At 47.8% G+C, this 22,194-nt stretch overlaps 1 protein-coding gene across 1 annotated transcript; it reads right to left on the bottom strand.

The window, feature by feature from the left end:
• Positions 1-3,001: 3,001 nt before the first annotated feature.
• On the bottom strand, positions 3,002-21,921 carry SLC20A1 (solute carrier family 20 member 1). The gene is made up of 11 exons (XM_060787589.2): positions 21,743-21,921; positions 19,863-20,456; positions 14,670-14,810; positions 14,311-14,396; positions 11,194-11,290; positions 9,219-9,338; positions 7,618-7,863; positions 6,832-7,384; positions 6,525-6,710; positions 3,728-3,812; positions 3,002-3,532 (listed from the first exon to the last, which is right to left on the bottom strand). The coding sequence occupies exons 2-11, from the start codon at positions 20,197-20,199 to the stop codon at positions 3,371-3,373; spliced, it is 2,013 nt and encodes a 670-aa protein (XP_060643572.2). The 5' UTR covers positions 20,200-20,456; positions 21,743-21,921; the 3' UTR covers positions 3,002-3,370.
• Between the last annotated feature and the right edge of the window lie 273 nt (positions 21,922-22,194).

Below are 22,194 nucleotides of genomic sequence, written 5' to 3'. Positions count from 1 at the left end.
CAACTCTGCCCACTGCCCCAGCAGTTCATCAAGAGCTTGGGTTCCGTGCCCAGGAGGGTGGGGAAGTGTTCCCATGGCAGTCGTGGGGGGGGGGGGGGTCTAGGGTTCGTGTGGGGATATCGGGGGGGGGGGGGGGGCAAAGCGAGGGTCCCTACAGCTCTTCACCACAAGAACCCTTCTGAAAAAACACAACCCCCTCAGGTGTTTCTCAACCTGAGGGTCGTGAACCCTGGGTGGGCGTCGTGAGGGGGTGTCAGTTGCCAAAGACCATAAGAAAACACAGTATTTTCTGTTGGTCATGGGAGTTCTATGTGGGAAGTTTGGCCCAATTTTATTGTTGGTGAGGCTCAGAATGCTCTTTGATTGTAGGTGAACTATAAATGCCAGCAATTATAATTCCCAAATGTCAAACGAAGACAGAGGGGAGCAGAAGACGTTTCCATCTTGTCTTTGCTAATAATATAATATAGTACATTGTATATATATATATTTATAATATTATAATGTAATACAATATACTAGTAATAATAATACGATATTATAATTATATATTTGCATTACATGTAATATTACTAATAATATTACAATATAATGGTATAGTTCAATATAGTAATATATAATACTGATATTGTACTATGCTTATAATATATTGTATGAAAATATATATTGTAAGCTGCTCTGAGTCCCCTTTGGGGTGAGAAGGGCAGCATATAAATGCCGAAATAAATAAATAAATAAATAAATAAGGTCTATTTTCCCCAAACTCCACCAGTGTTCACATTTAGGCATACTGAGTATTTGTGCCAAGTCTGGTCGAGATCCATCATTGTTTGAATCCACAGTACTGTCTGGATGCAGGTGAACTACAACTCCAAAACTCAAGGTCAATGCCCACCAAACCCTTTCAGTATTTCCTCTTGGTCGTGGGAGTTCTGTGTGCCAAGTTTGGCCCGATTCCATGGTTGGTGGAGTTCAGAATGCAATTTGATTGTAGGTGAACTATAAATCCCAGCAACTACAACTCCCAAATGTCAAGGTCTGTTTTCCCCAAACTCTACCAGTGTTCACATTTGGGCATATTGAGTAGTTGAGACAAGTTTTTGGTCCAGATCCATCATTATTTGAGTCCACAATGCTCTCTGTATGTAGGTGAACTACAACTCCAGAACTCAAGGTCAATGCCCACCAACCCCTTCTAGTGTTTTCTGTTGGTCATGGGAATTCTGTGTGCCAAGTTTGGTTCAATTCCATCATTGATAGAGTTCAGAATGCTCTTTGGTTGTAGATTAACTATAAATCCCAGGAACTACAACTCCCACAGGACAAAAATCACACCTCCCCCCAACCCCACCAGTATTCAAATTTGGGTGTATCGGGTATTTGTGCCAAATTTAAGTCCAGTGAATGAAAATCCATCCTGCATATCAGATATTTACATGACAATTCATAACAGTAGCAAAACGACAGCTATGAAGTAGCAATGAAAATAATTTTATGGTTGGGGGTCACCACAGCATGACGAACCGGATTAAGGGGTCGTGGCATTAGGAAGACTGAGAAACACTGCCCAAGACCCAACCCTGTGGTTTTGCTTCTAGGCCTTCCACTCTCCCTGCCTCCCAAAATACAGCAGATGCAGCTATAAATACACCTCCTTCCCTGGCAAGAAAGGCCGCATTGATGCTGGCAGGGAAGTCAGAGACTACTCCAGAATATTAAAAGCCAGCTCATTGACGTGAGTCCCCGAGCACTGCGCCTGCCAGAGACCTTGAAATAACCCACAAGGAGCTGTCTGAAGCCTGCAAGTGCTTGAAGGCATGCCAACTGGGAGCCCCACTGCGCTGCAAAGGAAGTGTGCCACTGGCGCAGAGTCCTTCATCTCCCCATCGCAGGCCTGCCTGCCTTCCTTCCTTCATGTCCTCAGATGTCCGGGCCCATCTGGACATCTTCATGCACAGTCAGCATAAAGAGGAAGCTCCCAGAGTCACAAAGGACTGTGGAGGGCACAAGCAGCACTTTGAGTCACTGAAGGCACTTTAACACTCACTTCCCCTGTCAAGATGGGAGTCCCATCAGCCAATAGGATGCCACACATTTATTTATTTATTACTATTATTATATTTATACCCCACCATCTCTCACCCTGAAGGGGACTCAGAGCAGCTTATATTGTACATACAATATATTACCTTATTAGCATAGCACAATATTAGTATTATATATTACTTTATTGTACTATACTGCAATATAATTAGTAATATTACATGTAATATATATATATATATATATAAATGCTCTGTGCGTAATGAGTACCCTAAAAACAAAAGAACCAATGAACGAAATCACACCAAATTTGGCAACAAAACGTCTCACAACACAAGGAGTGACCATCACTCAAAAAAAATATGATTTTGTCATTTGGGAGTTGTAGTTGCTGGGATTTATAGTTCACCTATAATCAAAAAGCATTCTGGACTCCAGCGACGATGGAATTGAATCAAACTTGGCACACAGGACTCCCCTGACCAACAGAAAATACTAGAAGGGTTTGGTGGGCACTGACCTTGAGTTTTGGAGTTGTAGTTCACCTACATCCAGAGAGCCCTGTGGACTCAAACAATGATGGATCTGGACCAAACTTGACAGGAATACTCAATATGCCCAAATATGCACACAGATGGAGTTTGGGGAAAATAGACCTTGACATTTGGGAGTTCTAGTTGCAGGGATTTATAGTTCACCTACAATCAAAGAGCATTCTGAACCCCAGCAATGATGGAATTGAACCAAACTTATCACACAGAACTCCCATGACCAAGAGAAAATACTGTGTCTTCTGATGGTCTTTGGTGATCCCTCCAACACCCCCATGACCCCTCCCCCCCGGGGTCCTGACCCCCAAGTTGAGTAAAGCTACAGTAAGGCAAATGTTTCGCTCTGCAATGGCCCGGACGCCTTCCGCGGTGGCCTAGGGAACATCAGGAAACACCAGACCACCAGATCCTTATTTAAAAAGGTTTATTTTATAAAAGTAGCCCCTCAACACAGACTTTCCGGCCAGATTGCTCCCTCCGCATTGTGCTTGCCAGCTCTTGAATTTCAGATCAGAGAACACAAATGATACGTTCGACAACATGAATGATGAAGTTAAAGCTCAGTACAAAAACAGTATAGAAATGTTGAGACAAGATATAATTCACAGCCCAGAGGAGGAGAGGAGGGGCTCCTCCCTGAGAGAGAGAGAAAGAGAGAGAGACTGCGCACAGAAGCAGGAACAGCACAAAGAAAAAGGCGCCCACCCTCCTGCTGCTCACTCGCTCGCTCGCTCATCAGTCGCCCTAACACTGATGCGGCCTTTGGGTGAAAGGCCTCACACTCCCAGGATGGCGTACTTGAACAGCGCCATGATGGCCGCGCTGATGAGGCCTGAGATGGGGACCGTGACGAACCAGGCCATGAAGATGTTGCGGAAGAGGCGCCAGTCCACAGCCTTCTTGGACCGCAGCCAGCCCACCGAGACAACGGAGCCCACCTGCAGCAGGGACAGAACCGAGCCTGAGCCACGCTGGGCAGAGAGGCTGCTGGACCCCAACCTCCACCCCGGAAGCCCCCAGAGGACAGCCAAGGCCGGGAGGCTCCAGTAGTGCCCTCCACTTTGAGCAAGGACCCCTTGGCTAGAGGTGCCTCGAGACCCTTACAAGTACACACACCCTGCCCTCTCACTTACCTTGCAATGAGTGGTGCTGATAGGTAAGCCGATGTTAGAGGCAATGACCACCGTCAAAGCAGATGCCAGTTCAATGCTGAAGCCACTGTGGATGAGGAAGACGGAGGGGGTGTTCAGGTGTTGTTTAAAACTCTATGAATTGTCTAGGAAGTTATTTGCAGTATATATATATATATATATATATAAATAACATAACACTAGTTGTACCCGCCACACGTTGCTGTGACCAACCTCCCTCCCTCCTTCTCTCTTTCTCTCCTTCCTTCCCTCCTTCTTTCCTTCCTTTCCTCTTTTTCTTTCCCTTCTTCTTTCTTCCTTCTCTACCTGTTTCTTTTCTTGCTTCCTTTGCTCTTTGGTTCCATCCTTCCTTCCCTCTTTCCTTCCTTCCTTCCCCCCGTCTTTCTCTCTTTCGTTCCTTCTCTCCTTCCTTCCCTTTTACTTTTTTATTTCATTCTCTCACTCCTTCTCTCCTTCCTTCCTTCTCTACCCTTCTTTCTTTCCTTCTTTATCTCCTTCCCTCCGTCTTTCCTTCCTTCCTTCCTTCTCTACCCTTCTTTCTTTCCGTCTCTCCTTCCTTCCTCCTTCTCTCCCTCTTTCCCTCCCTCCTTCTTCTCTACCTTTCTTTCTCTCATTCCCTCCTGCTTCTCTCCCTCCTTCCTTATAGGAAATTGAATGACCTGACAATGGAACTGGACAATGCTTGAGAATAATGAGACGCTGATTATGTTGTTTTTACTGCTTTGGTGATGTTTTTATACTGTTTAATGTTTTTTATCTATATTATGTTTTATGTATACTGATTTGTTGGAAACTGCCTCGAGTCATGGATTGGCTGAGAAAGGCGGTATAGAAATACAGTAAATAAATAAATAAATAAAATGCCCAGTGCAGCCCGGTAGTGGCAAGTTGCTGGACTACTCTGAAGCCCAAAAGCCTGAAATTTTGTGTGTATTTTTTTGTTCTGTAGAAACTGGAAGTAGTTCATTCACTTAAGGATAACAAAAAAATATATAGCAGCCACTTTGGCCTGGATCAGAATAACTGGGCGGGAGGCAGAGAGAAGGCCTGCTTCATGACCAGCCAACCGAGGGATTCCCCAATTCAGAGAGGGATTTCGCACACAGCCACCAAGGAAACTAATTCCTGGTAATCCGAGTCACACAAGTCTGTTGAGGAGGCCGTTCAGACCACAAGTGCACAGCCCTGGCCTCCACTCACTGGGGCCAAAGGACTGCTGGCTCTCCTCCTGAGCTTCAAGAAGGCACCCACTGCACGGCCATCATACGCCTGGACATCCCTAGTGAAATGGCTCAGAACACCAGAGAGAGCAGAAGAGGCCTTCCTGCCCCAATTTGTCTCTGGAACCAAAAAGGGGGCAAGCGGCCACAGGCTGAGCATCCCTTATCTGCCATCCCAAACATCCTCCAAACATCAAAATTGTCCACATAGGTGGCTGAGAATGGCACCTTTGCTTCCTGATGGTAAAAGTTTCCCCTGACATTAAATCTATCGAGTCCAACTCTGCATGGCCAAAAAGCCGGTGTTGTCCTTAAACACCTCCATTACCTATTGATCTACTCGCTTTTGCATATTTTCGACTACATTGGCAGAAGCTGGGGATAACTGTGGCAGCTCACCCTGCTCCCCGGATTTGAAACATCAACCTTTCAAGTCTTCAATTTCAGAAGCTCAGCGGTTTAACCCACTGTGCCACAAGGGCCCCTCCCCCTCAATGTTTTATGTACAGAACTAGCTGTACCCACGCATTGCTATGACAAACCTTCCCTCCCTCTTTCTCTCCTGCTTCCTTTCTTTCTCTCCTTCCTTCCCTCTTTTTCTTTCCCTTCTTCTTTCTTCTTTCTCTACCTGTTTCTTTTCTCGCTTTCTTTGCTCTTTGGTTCCATCCTTCCTTGTCTCTTCCCTCCCTCCTTCCGTCTTCCTTCTTTCCCTCTTTTGTTCCTTCTCTCCTTCCTTCCCCTTCTTCTTTCTACCTGTTTCTTTTCTCACTTTCTTTGCTCTTTGGTTGCATTCCTTCCTTGTCTCTTTCCTTCCTTCCTTCCCTCTTTCTCTTTCGTTCCTTCTCTCCTTCCTTCCCTCTTTCACTTTATTTCCTTCTCTCCTTCCTTCTCTACCTTTCTTTCCTTCCTTCTCTCCTTCTTTCCCTTTCTCTTCCTCCTTTTCTCCTTTGTTCCCCTGTGTGTTTTGTGTGTGTATATATGTGTGTTTGTGTAAATATGTGGTTTTGCGCATGCGTTGTAATGTAGGTTTTTTTTTTTGGCTTTGAAGTCCCTTCTGCTGTATTTTTCAGTGTTTTTATGAGTGATGGTCACTTGTTGGACTGATAGGTGTCTTGCTCCAAATTTGGTGTCAATTCACCCAGTGGTTTTTGAGTTATGTTAATCCCACAAACAAACATTACATTTTTATTTATATAGATTATTTAAAATGAATTTTAGATATTCCAGGATACATATGCAAGTATACCACAATATAAGAACATTATAAGAGGGGTCTTCCAGCTAACAGGTCCTCAAAATGACTGCCTGCATTGATCAGCGGTGCAGCTCAAGCATCGAAAACTACAAACATTTCTGGAAGGTCTGAGAGCAGAAACGAGTGCTCAAATCAGAGCAAGAGTTGTGTGTAATCTGAAGGCACAAGGGGGGGGGGGGGTAGGTGGTTTTGGGCCAGGCCTGCGTGAGGAGACATTCAACAAGAAAGGGGAACTATCTCAGGAGAAAGGGGCTGAGGCATGGAAACTGTATTGCTGGATACAAAAGGGACCCTTCCTCCTTACCTTGAGGGCGTGATAGGAGTCAGGTCCTTCCCCATGGTCTGGATGACCCTTCTGCCCCAGATCCAGAGGCCAGTGCAGATGCCGACCCCTCCGTAAAGCAGGAGCCAGATGGGGATGGCTGCCTTCGAGGACACATCACCCGTCTGGTAGACCAGGTACAAGGCAACCAGAGGGCCAATCGCGTTACTGCCAGGAAGGAAGAAAGAGCAACATCAAACTGAGGAGGGAAACAGCAACGGCAGAAGAGCCAAAGGCAATCCTACTCCTCACAGCCCAAATGAGGTTCCTTCAGAGCCCAGCCACTGACCTGACGTCGTTGCCTCCATGAGCAAAGGATCCAAAGCAGGCAGTCAGGATCTGCAGGAACTGGAAGAGCAGCGACACCTCGGGCTTGTCCTGGTCGTGCCACTCATCCAGGGAGCCCCCGCTGCCCCTCCTGGCCGCAGCCCCCATCTCCGCTGCCCGCAGGGGGTCCCCCACTGCCGCTGCCTCCGGGTGGGTCTCGGCCACGGCGTTGCAGTAGCTGGTGTAGCTGTCCATACGGATGCGCTTCTTGGAGTCCAGCTTCTCGACCTCCTCCCCGCCAGCCTTGGGCTCGGGCTCCTTGGGGCGGAAGGCGTCGAGGGGCATCCCGCAGATGGCCATGGTGTAGGAGGTGTAACTGTTGTTGCGTCGCAGGGGCTTGTCCCCAGAGTCCCCCATGCAGTCGCCCACCTTGGCCAGGTGTAGCTTGTGGAGCAGCTCCTTGTAGAGGCCGGAATCCTTGTGGACCGTGTGGTAATGCCCAGCAGCCGGGGTCACCTGGCTGCTAACCCCATGGTTGAACTGGGCCAGGTGCCCATTGGGGAACTGCACGGATCCTAGGGACACAAGGACCGGAGGGACTCAGCAGGGAGCTCAGAGCCAGCCACACACGCACACACTACACAAGGGACCACCCACTTCCCACCCCACAATTCCTCCTCCTCCACAACCACCTCCTCCACAACCACCTCCACCACCACCCCTCCTCCACAACCATCACTACCACCCCTCCTCCTCTTCCTCCACCTCCAGCACCACCTCCTCCTCCTCTTCTTCCTCCTCCACTCACTGCCTTCGAAGCCGGTCTCCTTCATCCTCTCCCGCTCCGGAATATCCTCTGTGTCTCCCAGGTTGAAGGAGACCACTCTCTCTTCAGCCGCGACTGCTCTATGCAACACCACCGGCACTTCAGCCTCCGGGATCTGCTCCTCCTCCTCAATCCTACTATTCGCAGCTGGCTTCAGTTCCTCCAGCTCTTTCAGGCTGCTCTTCTTCCTCATCAAAGGGCTCTCAGAAGGACTGGACTTGATCTCTTCTGCAGAAAGGCAGGAAAACCCCCATAAGCCACCAGCAGAAGAAAGTGCTTCTCACAGAGCAGTAACATGGAGAATGGCAGAATCACAAAGTAGTAGCATCTCTTCTCAGAATGCACAGGGAAATGCTGCAATCAGGCCCTTCCCCACAGCAGAGCACATCTTGCCACAAGATAAAAGGAGGAGAAGGAGGTGCTCCTGAGAGAGGGCCAGGGAGTCTTACTAGTCTTGTGTATTTGTACAGAATCAGTCTGTTCTGGTTTGTTTCATTTGTAAGGCCCTGTTTTCGATTTTGAGCACATCTCCAGAAAACAGGCGCCTTTCCAAATGAGCTATTATGTCCAAGGTTCAAAAAAACCAATATTTTCAGTCCATTGGTGGCAAAGCACCAGCATCTGCCAGGACCTACAGCCAAGCCCTCAGCAAGAGGCACTCGGTTGTAGGCCCTGCCAGGCGCTTGGCACTCAGCTGTAGGCCCTGCCAGGCGCTCAGAACTCAGCTGTAGGCCCTGCCAGGTGCTCGGTACAGCTGGTAGGGCCTACAGCCGAACTCCGAAAATCAGTGAACCAAATAGTTACCGTTCCCAGTTACTTTTCGTTTCACTGATATTTCTATACAGGAGGAGGGTGTACCATTTTGTGCCATTCGAATGAACAGTATGGAACAGAAGCATGAAAGAAACAAAGAGACAAATACCAGGCCCATGACTAGTGCTCATCCAAACAAAACCCCAAAGGTCCCAACGCCTCTTTTAGTTTCTCTTTACCCAACCTACCTTTGACAATAAACATTTTTAAACCCCACTTTTCTTCTGTATTCTTTCAGCCAGTGTCACCCCACAGTGACACTGGCTGAAAGGTCTCAGGTGAAAGGCACAATGCAACTCAGGAAACTGTATACTAGTCTAAAAGCGGAGGTTTCCCAGATGGATAGCCCATCTGCCTCAATCCTACAGCGGCCCACCACAGGAGCAGGGCCTAGCCTGGCTTGGCCACCCAGGGCTCTAGAGCCTGGCAGCCCCATGGTGCCCTTCTGTATGGGCTCCCTGGGACTGCAAGGGCAGCTGAGGCCAGGCTGGCAGGGCTTCCAAAAGGCTCTCCTCGCTCCCTCCTGCATCAAGTCACCAGGCCTTGGCAGTCACGCCAACAACATGGGGCCCTGGCCAAGACTCTTAAGCTAACTAAACCTACAAAGGAGGCAGCGATGGCGGCAGCAGCAGGGTGCGCTTGCCGCCTCAGAGGAACTAATGAGCTCAGGAACAGCCTGCCGGTCAAGGCTCTCAAGGGCAAGACACTCACAACACACAGTCGCTCAGAGGAATAATAATGCCAAGGGAAGGAGAAAGTGTAGTACTTACTTTCAATTTTCTTCTTCATTCTCGGACAGACAAAGAACCAGACGACGAGAGCACAGACAACCGCGCTCCCCGCCGAAATGAGGACGATGCCCCAGAGGGGGAGCTTGTCAAAGCCCAGCACTAGGAGACAAAACAACGCACCTTGAAACCCCCCCACTCAGGCGAGGCCCCTGCAAGACACTGAGAGTTCCCCCGGAAAGGCCCACAGCTTCACTGAGCACCCAGAAACTTGGGCTTGGTGCCTGGAAGGAAGGAAAGAAGCCCCCATCCAAGGCAAGGTCCAATTATTAAAGGGTAGTGCATGGCCTTGAAGGGGTTCTTCACAGGACAGCATTTCCCAAGCCTCAGCCCTGAGTGCCCTGGCCCTCCATCACAACTCTCTGCCAACAGAACTACATTCATCCTGCATTAACCTCAGTAGAAATTTCTAAGGAGATTCCTTTATGCACATGACTGCTAAAGGCAGTGTTTCTGACGCTGGAGGTATTCCTGTTGCACCTGAATCCAGCCAAAAAAGCTGGGTGGGCAACCTCTCAGGCAAACATCCGCCACCATCCTTCTCAAAATACTTTCCCAAAAACCTTAGCAAAATACAATATTCTCACTGCCACGGAGGCCATCTTTCTTTCTCAGGGAGACTCTGAAAGCAATTTAGTCTCCATTTATGGTTAAATCAGATCCAAGCTGGCTATTTTATTATCGAAGGCTTTCATGGCCAGAATCACTGGGTTGTTGTGAATTTTTTGGGCTGTCTGACCATGTTACAGAAGCATTCTTTCCTGGCATTTTGCCTGCATCTATGGTATAATGATGAAGAAACACAACCTACAAACTATCTCCAGGCCCACTAAGAAAATCCAACAAATGCTCCGCTCAGCAAAAGACAAGAAACAATCAGGAGAGAATGCTTCTGGCACATAGCCATACAGCCCAAAAAACTCACAACAACCCAAGCTGACCACTGCTTCTAAGTAGCAAAGGGCGCTAGGGCCCAGTGCCTCAGCTTCCACAGGAACTGAACAGCGTAGGTTTTCTGGTCCATAAAAATAAACCAGTCTTGTCAAGGGCAGGCACAAGTCCAGGGCAAGATGTTTGCAGAATTGTCATCATTAATTGTGTTTCCAATTATAGTGAAGCAGCTGCAATGTGAATGGCTGTGCTCTAGCGCAAGAGCAGACACAAATGCACATGCTTGATTCCCTCATTACGCTCCATACAATTGAGAGGTCCTTGTCCTAGACTATGTCCTATTTCTGGTCTGGTCTTGAATTGTATAGGAGCGGAAGCCATCTTCTGATTCCATCCCCTCTCCCTCTCCCTCCCCAGTTAGCAACAAACACAGTTTAACATTCACTTTAACATTTCCAGGCGGCTCCTCCTCCTCTTCAGAGCACGGTTGCCAGCTCTTCTTGCAGGGAGGGGATGGCAGAGGAGACCTCCCTTGGAATCAAAAGCAACCAAGATGCTGGCAGCCGGAGGGAGAAACCCACCGCCAGGCGGCTGCCGCCACTGGATTCCTCTCCTGCCATTGGTCTGAGTTTAACAACAACAGCACCAGAGGAGACACAGGAGGGCGGTGCGGCAGCCAGGAGGGCTCTGGATGTTAGTGTTGGATCCGGGAGAGAAAGGGGAAGAGGAGGGGAGGGGGGGATCCAGGCCTGTGGCTGAGAGGCAGCGCAACCAGGGGAGGGGGCTGCTGGGCGCTCCGCCTGCTAAGGTTCCTGTGGAGGCGAAGGAGAAAGGTCTCTGGTCATTAAGGGAGAGGGGCACAGCCTCCGGGGAAGGAGGGAGGCAAGGAGGGAGCTACCTAGGGGGCACTCAGCGCATGCTGGCCTGCTGCCTTCTGCAACGGGCCCAGGCCAGCCGCCTTCTAGGAAGATTCAGTCCTGTAAAGCAAAAGGGGTAAAACTCCGTGTTTGAGTGAGAAGTGGACAAAGAGCCATAGAAATCAAAGTGTGTCTGTGCAGCTACTTACAAGGCGCCCCACTGAACATGATAGAAAAGAGGTTGATCCCAATGGTGCAGGCATAGAAGACAGGCAGCGCGCGCAGCCCATTGGGCACAGGGTCCACCTGAAAAGGCAGGAACCAACAGAATGGTATTTTTACCACACACACACAAATCAAGAAATGGTTTTCTAAGATCTACAGAGATACTCATAGGAACACCTCAGCAAGCAAGAGTCCAAAAGTAGCAGGCTAAAACCCAGAACCTCAAGCCATGATTGATATCGAATGAGAGACTCCCCCGGGCACACAGAAGACTGGGCAACTTGGAAGGTGCTAAACAGACTGCACTCTAACACCACGAGATGCAGAGCCAACCTTAAGAAATGGGGCCACAAAGTGGACTCCACGACATACAAGTGTGAAGAGCAAACTGTCATATGTTCTGCAGTTGATGGTGGTTGGTTATGGAAGGGTTAATGTGAGTATTAGTTCTAGAGGGTTTGGTAATCTGTAAGTGGGAGTTCATGGGTGAAAGCAATTAGGGGTGGAGGTGTGCAGGAGATGGGTTGCAGCTGGATGTTACTGGATTTCAGGAGCTAACCTTGAGACTGATCTTTGGGAGAAAAGTATCTGTTGTATTTTGGTGGTGGATGCTGCTGGTTTCCCCCCCCAGGTCTGTTGGATTTTTTGGTATCCTGACCTGTCTCCTGTAATCTTGGAACCTTGAACCTTTGGACTGGCTTTTGACTACGGTATAGACTTTTGATCCCTGGACTTTGTTTATAGAACTCTCGCCATGTCTGTATATGTTGTATGTCAAAATTGGCATTGAATGTTTGCCATTGCCCTGAGTCCCCTGCGGGATGAGAAGAGCAGAATATAAATGCTGTAAATAAATAATAATAAATAATAAATATTTGACCACTGGACTGGACCCTTCTGACTACGGAGTTGTTTTTGCTATCAGTTTTTGTTTATTCTGTGGTTGGGTGCTATCTTTATGTTTTATGTTTTGGTCTATTAAAACAGCCAGCAAGTAAGGGCTGTTTCAATTAAACTGTTTGATAAAACTGGGAGTTTGGCTAATCTCTACCTAAATAAGGTAGAGCCCTGGCACGTGACACAAACCCCAGATCACGTATTACAATGCAGTTTGAGCCCTGCCACTTGCACAATGGAGGACCTTCTCACAGCAACACCAGAGGCACTCCAAGTGGCCAGTTACTGGTCAAAGAACATTTAGTATAACGCCATGTTTTTAACTGTTTTAAATACCTTACAACTATACCCTTGGTTTGCTTCCGATATGATAAATAAAATAAACCACACACAAAAACCAAAACAACAAAGCCATAGTTGTTTACAAAGTATTACCAGAAATAACATGGTTTGCATATGTGGTTACAGATTGGCCAACAGTTACAGATCGGAAACAGTAACCTCCCAAGCCTTTCATTATTCATTTGTTAATGTATATATTTGTTAACCTGTATTCTATGTGTATGTTGATTTGCCAGTTTGACTGACCTCTTTGGTGTGGGAGGCGTTATAGACATGTGATTGTACTGAGCATGTTCAGACTCAGGACTCCATTTTTGTATTCATTGGATGTGGATGTGTTTGCATCAGACCTCAGTGGAGGTGGATGTATGTATGTGTTTGGTCTTCAATGAAGCAGGTCACTGTTTGGACTTTAGTAGAGAAGTATGACTTTTTTCATGTCAGGAGCAACTTGAGAAACTGCAAGTCGCTTCTGGTGTGAGAGAATTGGCTGTCTGCAAGGACATTGCCCAGGGGAAGCCCGGATGTCTTGGATGTTTTACCATCCTTGTGGGAGGCTTCTCTCATGTCGCCGCATGGGGAGCTGGAGACGACAGGAGCTCAACCCGCTCACCCCGAATGCAAACTGCTGGTCTGTCGGTATCTCTGAGTGCATACTGAGTGCATATTTTAAACTAAGAGGTTTCAAGGGAGTGTGTATCTTTTTGGCAATTACAACTGCAAAGAATCAACCGCCCTCTGCTAACCCAATATATTTTTGTAGTGGCATGTCTTTAACCTTGGCAGTTTAAAGACATCGGTTATTCAGTTTAACAGCTGAGTTACCTATGTGCCATTACATGAATGTTTATGAACATCGCTTGTTCAAAGGGCTGATTTTTAAGGAAGTCATGCTCTTGTTGACTAGTGGCTTTCAAAAGGTGGTCTCCACATGTTCATGGAGATTCATATTTGCCAAACAGATGTGACATCATTTTTACCTTTTCAATAAGGTTGTGGTGCAGTTATTTCCAATAGGTTATGGAATTTCCAATAATAGTTGCTCACAAAGTATTACCAGAAATTGCGTTGTTTGCATACGTACTTACAGATTGGCTAAGACTGCAACAAAGGGCAGAAACAAATAGAAGGAAACTACACAATGATTACCAAATAAGTCATCGTGTGTTGAAACTGCTTTGGTCGAAACACTGAGTTTCCCCACAAGTGTCAATTCAACTTCTTTTGCTCAACATCAAGACGATTCAACGCAATGTGAAATTAACATGAAGTGGGCGGGGCCTACAAGCAGGCTGGTGAGGAAGAGAAAGCCACACCCCTCCTCTTATTGCCACGCCCCCTAAGACCTCTCCAAAGGTTTTTTTAACAACATACAAATCAAAACGCAAACCGAAATATTACCTGCTTCAAGGCATCCCACAAACATTGCAATAACCTTTGCAGAATCTCCATTTGGAAATCTCCCTGAGAACTACTGTGGGCCCTCCAAATTCAGAGATTCAACTAGCCACAGATTGAAAACCTTCCCACCCAAAAAATGAATCCACACAGCAGGCCTTGAATTTTTCCATTTCACACTGCCATTCTATAGACTGGGGTTTGGGCCTCCTTGAAAGCCCTGGAACAGTGGTTCTCAACCTGTGGGTCCCCAGGTGTTTTGGCCTACAACTCCCAGAAATCCCAGTTTACCAGCTCTTTCTGGGAGTTGAAGGCCAACACATCTGGGGACCCATAGGTTGAGAAGCACTGCCCTGGAAGCAAATCCCAGCAGATATGCACACATTCATTCGTTCATACACACACACACACACACACACACACACACACACACACAGATCTCACTTGCAAGATGGAATGCATACCTTGGAAAGAATGAACTTGCGGACGAGGAAGAACAAGACAGCAGACATAATACCAGACAGCAACGGAGATATGAACCAGGATAACACTAGGGAAAAGAAGAAAGAACATTTAATCTCTGCTTGGGTTACTGTTGGGATCAGTATGTTTGCTCTCAAAGCAGATTCCCTGTGAGTCAAGAGAGAAAACCATGTTTTCTACCAAGGATGCTTGTGGTGCAGTGCCTTGGGCCGAGAGGCTGGGGTTCAAATCCAGGTCCCACCAAACAGCCTGGGGGTCCATGGGCAAATCACACTCTCTCCGCTTCAGAGGAAAGCGATGGCAGCAGCCCCCAAAAAGATGGTGCAGGAGTCTTCCTTACCGACTTTCAGTAACTCAGACCACTTGACTCCTTCCTGCCCTTTGGCCACCAGCGAGAAGCCGATCGTTGCCCCGACTATGCAATGGGTTCCGGAAATGGGAAGCTTGAGGAAGGAGGCCACCAGCTGCCACACGGCTGAACCTGAAAGAGGAAGCCAGAAATAGGTCAGAGAGCATCCAGTCTATACCTTATTTACTTGAGCCTAATGCTCACCTTTTTGGGCTAAAAGACCTCTCCATAGTTAGGGTGGGCATTAGATTCTTGTCACATGGTCATCTGAGTGCTGAGCCAAAGCCAAAGGGAGGGCTGGTTCAGGAGCTCCTCTTTGAAGGACCTTGATGCTAACGTAATGGCCTTGGCTCAATGCTATGGGATCCTGGGGTTTGTAGTTTGGTGAAACATCTGCATTCTTCGGCAGAGAAGGCTGAAGGCATTGAAATCCACAAGCATGTGGACAATTTCAACAGAAAAGGAGGAAACCATGAAAATAATCAAAATCTGGCTACCAGTATTTAAAAACTCTAAAATTACAACAGCAAAACAACAGAGAGGAAACAAACAAGGACATCTAATCACCTCTCAACAAAAGATTGCCCCAAGCACTGCCAGGCCATCACTTGAAACATTCACACCTAACTCCAGCAGACAAGAGTCCTTTGTCCCACCCTGGTCATTCCACAGATATATAAACCCATTTTCCTAGTTCCAACAGACCTCACTACCTCTGAAGATGCTTGCCATAGATGCAGGCGAAACGTCAGGAGAGAATGCCTCTAGAACATGGCCATATAGCCCAGAAAAACCTACAACAACCCAAGGCTGAAGCCCTTTTAAAGCTACATACCCCATGAAACCATATTACTGAACCAAGGCAATATCTGTTTTGACAGGCTTTTAATGTTTGAAATTGCTGTTTTTAAATTGTTTTAAATTGTGTTATATTTTAGCCATTCTTGTAAGCCGCTCCGAGCCCCAGGGGAGTGGCGGCATATAAGTTCAAATAATAAATAAATAAAATAAATAAATAAAGTGAATTCCTTCTACAGAATAGATGCACCCCAAGATTTTCATTTCTACTGACAGAAGCTTTGGTGCTCTTAACACTTTTGTTTTTAAAGAACGAACTCTCAGCAATTCTCAAGAACAGGAAATGTAATGTTGGTGGACAGTAAGAGATTGAAAGATGGGCTTAAAGCCAGGCTTAAAAACGGTGGCATAGACACCGAGAACTGGAAAGCCCTGGCCCTTGTGCGCTCTAACTGGAGGTCAGCTGTGACCAGCAGTGCTGCAGATTTCTAAGAGGCATGAATGGAGGGTGAAAGGGAGAGATGTGCCAAGAGGAAGGCGCATCAAGCCAGCCCTGACTGGGACTGCCCGATGTCCTCACTGCGGCAGAGCATGCAGATCAATAGGGCTCCACTACCACCTACATATTCACCACCAAAACACTACACTTAGAGGCCCATCATCCTCGGGTTACGAGGGATAACCTAAGTAAGTAGTCAGCATGTAGCAATTGCAAATGAAAAGACTGACTGCTGCGCGCATTACATTCACCACCAAATACAGACTGTCAATGAGTTACAAATATCCGACTTACATAATGTCTCCTAGTTAAGAACAAGGGAAGTGAGAGGAATCTCCCTCTTGTAAGGATAGAAAGTTCACTCCTGGAAGTTATTATTATCATAGGGAAAAGGGGGCTCAAGTGAAACTATCTCTCCAATCCTTGTTTCCACAACAAGCCACGTTCTCACACAGAAAGTGAGGTGCAATCTCCTGAACAAGGGCACAGGCAGCAAAAGAAACACCATAATGGCATTAACCCTTCCCTATGCCATCCAAAGTGTCTGTAAGCTGGGTCTAACAGCGGGAGCTCGCCCCGCTCCCCAGATTTGAACCACCGGCCTTTTGGTCAGCAAGTTCAGTAGCTCAGTGGTTTAACCTGCTGTGCAACAAGGGGGCCAAAGTGTCCTATCAGGAGGAAATTTCTCAATGTGATGCGTTCAGATTGCTGGAGTTCCCTCCTTTCAGCACACTTCTGCCTCTTTCCAACCACAGAGGACTGTGCATGACAGGTGGAAATACTTTAACTCACACAATGAGCTCCATGCGTCTCCATGCTAGAAAAGAGACTGAAGTGTCCTAAGACTGGGAAATGTCTCAATGTGATGAGGTCAATTGCCCAAGTCCCCTCCTTTCACACTTGTCTCTTTTCAACCATGGAGGGCTATGCATGATGGCCGGAAGTCACATAATAATTATTATAATTATAATAAACTAAAACTTTATTTATACCCCGCTACCATCTCCCCAAGGGACTCAGTGCGGCTTACATGAGACCAAGCCCACAGTACATCAATAAACAAAGGCAATAACAAAATAATCAATACAAAACAGTTAAAATAAATCTCATAAACAAAAAAATAAACAATCACAATAAGCTCATGTGATGAGCTCTCTGTCCCAGTCGTACGACACTTGGAAAGAGGCTGAAGTGTCCTACGACTGGGAAATGTCTCAATGTGATGAGGTCGATTGCCAGAGTTCCCTCCTTTTAGGACACTTCGGTCTCTTTCCAACCTTGGAGGGCTACACGTGATGGTCATAGAACCATAGAGTTGGAAGAGACCTTATGGGCCATCCAGTCCAACCCCCTGCCGAGAAGCAGGAAAATTGCATTCAAAGCACCCCCAGCAGATTGCAATCCAGCCTCTGTTTAAAAGCTTCCAAAGAAGGAGCCTCCACCACACTCCGGGGCAGAGAGTTCCACTGCTGAACAGTTCTCACAGTCAGGAAGTTTTTCCTAACGTTCAGATGGAATTTCCTTTCTTGTAGTTTGAAGCCATTGTTCCACGTCCTAGTCTCCAAAGCAGCAGAAAATAAGCTTCCTTCCTCCTTCCTATGAATGTCCTTTAACTCATGTGATGAGCTCCGTGCCTCTCCCTGCTTGGAAAGAGGCGGAAGTGTCCTACCAGGGGGAATTGTCTCAATGTGATGGCAGTCGATTGCCATAATTCCCTCCTTTCAGGACACTTCCGCCTCTTTCCAATTCCAAAACACGAGCTCTGTACCTCTCCATGCTTGGAAAGAGGTGAAAGTGCCCTCCCAGGAGGAAATGTCTCAATGTGATGAGATTGATTGCTGGAGTTCCCTCCTCTCACCACACTTTTGCCTCTTTTCAACCAAGGAGGGCTATGCAAGACAGCCAGAAGTAGTTTAACTCGTGTGATGAGCTCTGTGCCTCTCCATATTTAAATAGAGGCTGAAGTGTCCTTCCAGGGGGAAATTTCTCAATGTGATGCAATCAGATTGCCAGAGTTCCCTCCTTTCAGCACACTTCTGCCTCTTTTCAACCACTGAGGGAAATGCATAATGTCCAGAAGTCGTTTAACTCATGTGATGTGCTCTGTGTCACTCCATGTTTGAAAAGAGACTGAAATGTCCTACCAGGAGGGAATGTCTCAATGTGATGAGGTTGATTGCCCAAGTCCCCTCTTTTCATGACACTTTCATGGACTCTGTGCCTCTCCATATTTGAATAGAGACTAAAGTGTCCTACCAGGTAGGAATGTCTCAATTAGCAGTTCACCTGTAGTTTCCCTGTCCCTACTGAGTTCTACACTTTACTATGGCCCTCAAATGGTCTACCTCAACATGTTTTATGACTATTTCCCTGTGCCGGTGGGACTGAAGACCCAGGTCGCAGGTTCAAATCCGGGGAGAGGCAGATGAGCTCCCTCTATCACCTCCAGCTCCTCATGCGGGGACATGAGAGAAGCCTCCCACAAGGATGATAAAAACATCAAATCATCCGGGAGTCCCGTGGGCAACATCCTTGCAGACGGCCAATTCTCTCACACCAGAAGCAACTTGCAGTTTCTCAAGTCGCTGACACGACAAACAAAACTAAACAAAAAACCCCAGTATTTCCCGCCCAATCTACTAGTTTATTGCACATTCCTTGCACTCCTGTAAAATGTATTGCACTCATTGAACTGTAGCTCAACTATGTTCTTTTTTCTCAGCCATATTGCTCTTACGTTGTTTATAATTGTGTTGTATTGCTTTTATCTGATGTTTTTAATTGGTAAGTGTTTTATTTCTGTGTTTTAATTGTAATTTTTGGGCTTGTCCCTTGTAAGCCGCCCTGAGTCCCCTAGGGGAAATGGTTGGCGGGGTATAAAAATAGTTATGATTGGGTTGTAGTAGGTTTTTTGGGGCTATATGGCCATGTTCTAGAGCAGTGGTTCTCAACCTGGGGTCCCCAGATATTTTTGGCCTACAACTCCCAGAAATCCCAGCCAGTTTACCAGCTGTTAGGAGTTCTGGGAGTTGAAGGCCAAAAACATCTGGGGACCCCAGGTTGAAAACCACTGTTCTAGAAGCATTCTCTCCTAACGTTTCACCTACATCTATGGCAAGCACCCCCTGAGAATGCTTGCCATAGATGCAGGCGAAACGTCAGGGGAGAACGCCTCTAGAACATGGCCATATAACCCGAAAAACCTACAACCCAGTAATTCCAGCCATGAAAGCCTTTGACAAAGTCCCGACTCTGGAACTCCCTTCCCAAGGACATCAGACAAGCCCCTACGCTGGCAGTCTTTAGGAAGAGCTTGAAGACATGGCTATTCCGGTGTGCCTTTCCAGAATAGGAAACTCCAGCAACACGTCCCAGAAGCACTTAGAGATTTTAAGATTGTCCGCACACTGCACTTACCTAAATATCTTATATTTCATTTAGCATACTCAGCACTTTTTAATCTGTACCCGTAACACTTGGCCCGGCCTTAGTTTTATTGTGCTATGTGCACTGTTTTTACTGTTTACTGTTATTGCTTTCATGTTTTGATTTGTTTTATGGTTTATGTGTATCTGTTATATTGTTGTTTTACTGAGGCCTTGGCCTTGTAAGCCGCATCGAGTCCTTCGGGAGATGCTAGCGGGGTACAAATAAAGTTAATAATAATAATAATAATAATAATGAAGTTTTTATTATTATTATTATGACGTCGATTACCAGAGTTCCCTCCTTTCATGACACTTCAGCCTCTTTTCAATCACGGAGGACTATGCATGGTTGGAAGTCGTTCCGTGCCTCTGCATATTTGAATAGAGGCTGAAGTGTCAAACAAGGGGGAAATATCTCAATGTGATAAGGTGGCAAGTCTTTGGGGTGCCCACACTGACCGAACATGGCGCTGACAGATCCGGCCATGAGCAGCTCCTGGGTGGTGTTGTACATCTCCACATCGATGAGGCCCTTGCGGATGGTCTCGCTGACCTTGGCGCCCAGCAGGACAGAGCCCACGGTCTCGAAGATGGAGGCCAGGATGCAGGCCTGCCGCAGGGTCACCACTCCGGAGCCCACAGCCGTGCCGAAGGAGTTGGCCACATCGTTGGCGCCCACCGAGAAGGCCAGCACAAAGGCGATGATGAAGCCCAGCACCAGCAGCCACAGGAAAGCCGTCATCGGCCCCACGGGACCCACGGGCCACACTGTCGCCATCACTGTAAAGGCCTCCATGTTCTCTTTCTTTTTCTTACTGATATGCAAACCAAGACTGATATGAGGTAGGCCAGCAAATAAATAAATACGTCAACGCAAGGCTCTGCTCTAAGGCAGGGAGCGTGTCGCTATACAAGCAAGATGAGGCCTTGCTCTGGTTCTTCTCCTTGAACAGTCTTTACCCTCAAGGCCTTGGGGTTGGGGCCTAGGCTCAGAAAGGCAGTGAAGGGCTCCATGGCAACGCAAAGGAAGGTGAAGAAAGAAGGTCAAGCATCCTATGAGATGGAAAAAAGAAACAAACCGGATGTGGAGTCAAGAGCCCGCCTCTAAAGAATGAATATAGTGTTCCCTCTAGAACAAGGAAAGGTGAGGCCCCGTCCACTTCTGGACTGGCCTGGGCCAATTTAGGCTTTCCCTTCAGATGTTTTGGACTCCAACTCCCACAATTCCTAACAGCCTCAGGCCCCTTCCTTTTGCCCCTCAGCCGCTGAGGGGCAAAAGGAAAGGGCCTGAGGTTGTTAGGAATTGTGGGAGTTGGAGTTCAAAACACTTGGAGGGAAGCGGCTGAGGAGGAAAAAGGAAAGGGCCTGAGGTTGTTAAGAATTGTGGGAGTTGGAGTCCAAAACACCTGGAGGGAAGCAGCAGAGGGGGATAAGAAAAGGGCCTGAGGCTGTTAGGAACTGTGAGAGTTGGAGTCCAAAACACCTGGAGGGAAGCGCCTGAAGGGGAAAAAGAAAAAGCCTGAGGCTGTTGCGAATTGTGGGAGTTGGGAGTCCAAAACACCTGGAGGGAAGAGACTGAAGGGTAAAAGGAAAGGGCCTGAGGCTGGTAGGAATTGTGGGAGTTGGAGTCCAGAACACCTGGAGGGAAGAGACTGAGGGGGGAAAGGAAAGGGCCTGAGGCTGTTAGGAATTGTGGGGGTTGGAGTCCAAAACACCTGGAGGGGAGAGACTGAAGGGGAAAAGGAAAGGGCCTGAGGCTGTTAGGAATTGTGGGAGTTGGAGTCCAGAACACCTGGAGGGGAGAGACTGAGGGGGGGGGAAAGAAAAAGCCATTCTCTCTACACCAGGCATGGGCCAACTTGAGCCCTCCAGGTGTTTTGGACTTCAACTCCCACAATTCCTAACAGCCTACCGGCTGTTAGGAATTGTGAGAGTTGGAGTCCAAAACACCTGGAGGGGAGAGACTGAGGGGGAAAAGAAAAGGGCCTGAGGCTGTTAGGAATTGTGGGAGTTGGAGTCCAAAACACCTGGAGGGAAGAGACTGAGGGGGGAAAGGGAATGAGGCTGTCAGGAATTGTGGGAGTTGGAGTCCAATGGAGGGAAGGCCCAAACTGGCCCAGGCCTGTTCTAGAACAAGAGAAAGCGAGGCCCCGCCCACTTTCTGGGGAGGACCACGTGGTCGGAGGGCCAAAATGGCGGGCGCGCGGGGCCTTTCCCGCCTCAGGTCCCTCTTCGGCCTCCGTACCCTCCCTTCCCCTCCCCCACCCTCCAACCGCCCTTCCCGCCTTCGCCCTTTTTTTTATTTTTGTCCTTTCCCGCTCTCCGTCGCTTTCTCTCACCGCCAGCCTGCGATAGAGTAAGAAACAGCGGAGGCCTTTCTCTCCTCTCCTCCTTGTCTTCTTCTTCTTCTCCTCCTCCTCTTCTCTCTCTCTTTCTCTCCCGCTCTCTTCTGTCTCAATCCCCGCCTCGTGCGTCTCCCGACGTCTCTCTCCGGCCTCTATTTATAGACCTGGTATAGGTGGGCGGGGCCTACAAGCAGGCTGGCGAGGAAGAGGAAGCCCCGCCCCCTCTGGTTGCCACGCCCCCTCCATTCATTCTCCATCCGCAGGCCACGCCCCCGCCGCCTCCGCCTACTGCGCCTGCGCACACGCATGCACACCGCGGCTGTGGGAGACACAAGGCGTCCTTGTCGCGCCCTCAAAGCCTCAGGGCCCAAAAGGGAGGGAAAGGAAGGAGGGAAGAAGAAAGGGAAGGGAAGAGGAAAGGAAAGGAGTGGAAAAGGGAGGAACTA

Source organism: Anolis sagrei, chromosome 7 (assembly GCF_037176765.1).
Source record: "Anolis sagrei isolate rAnoSag1 chromosome 7, rAnoSag1.mat, whole genome shotgun sequence".
Lineage (NCBI taxonomy): Eukaryota > Metazoa > Chordata > Lepidosauria > Squamata > Dactyloidae > Anolis > Anolis sagrei.
The sequence above is the reverse complement of the archived record's forward strand: the minus strand, read 5'-3'. Positions and strand labels throughout refer to the sequence as shown.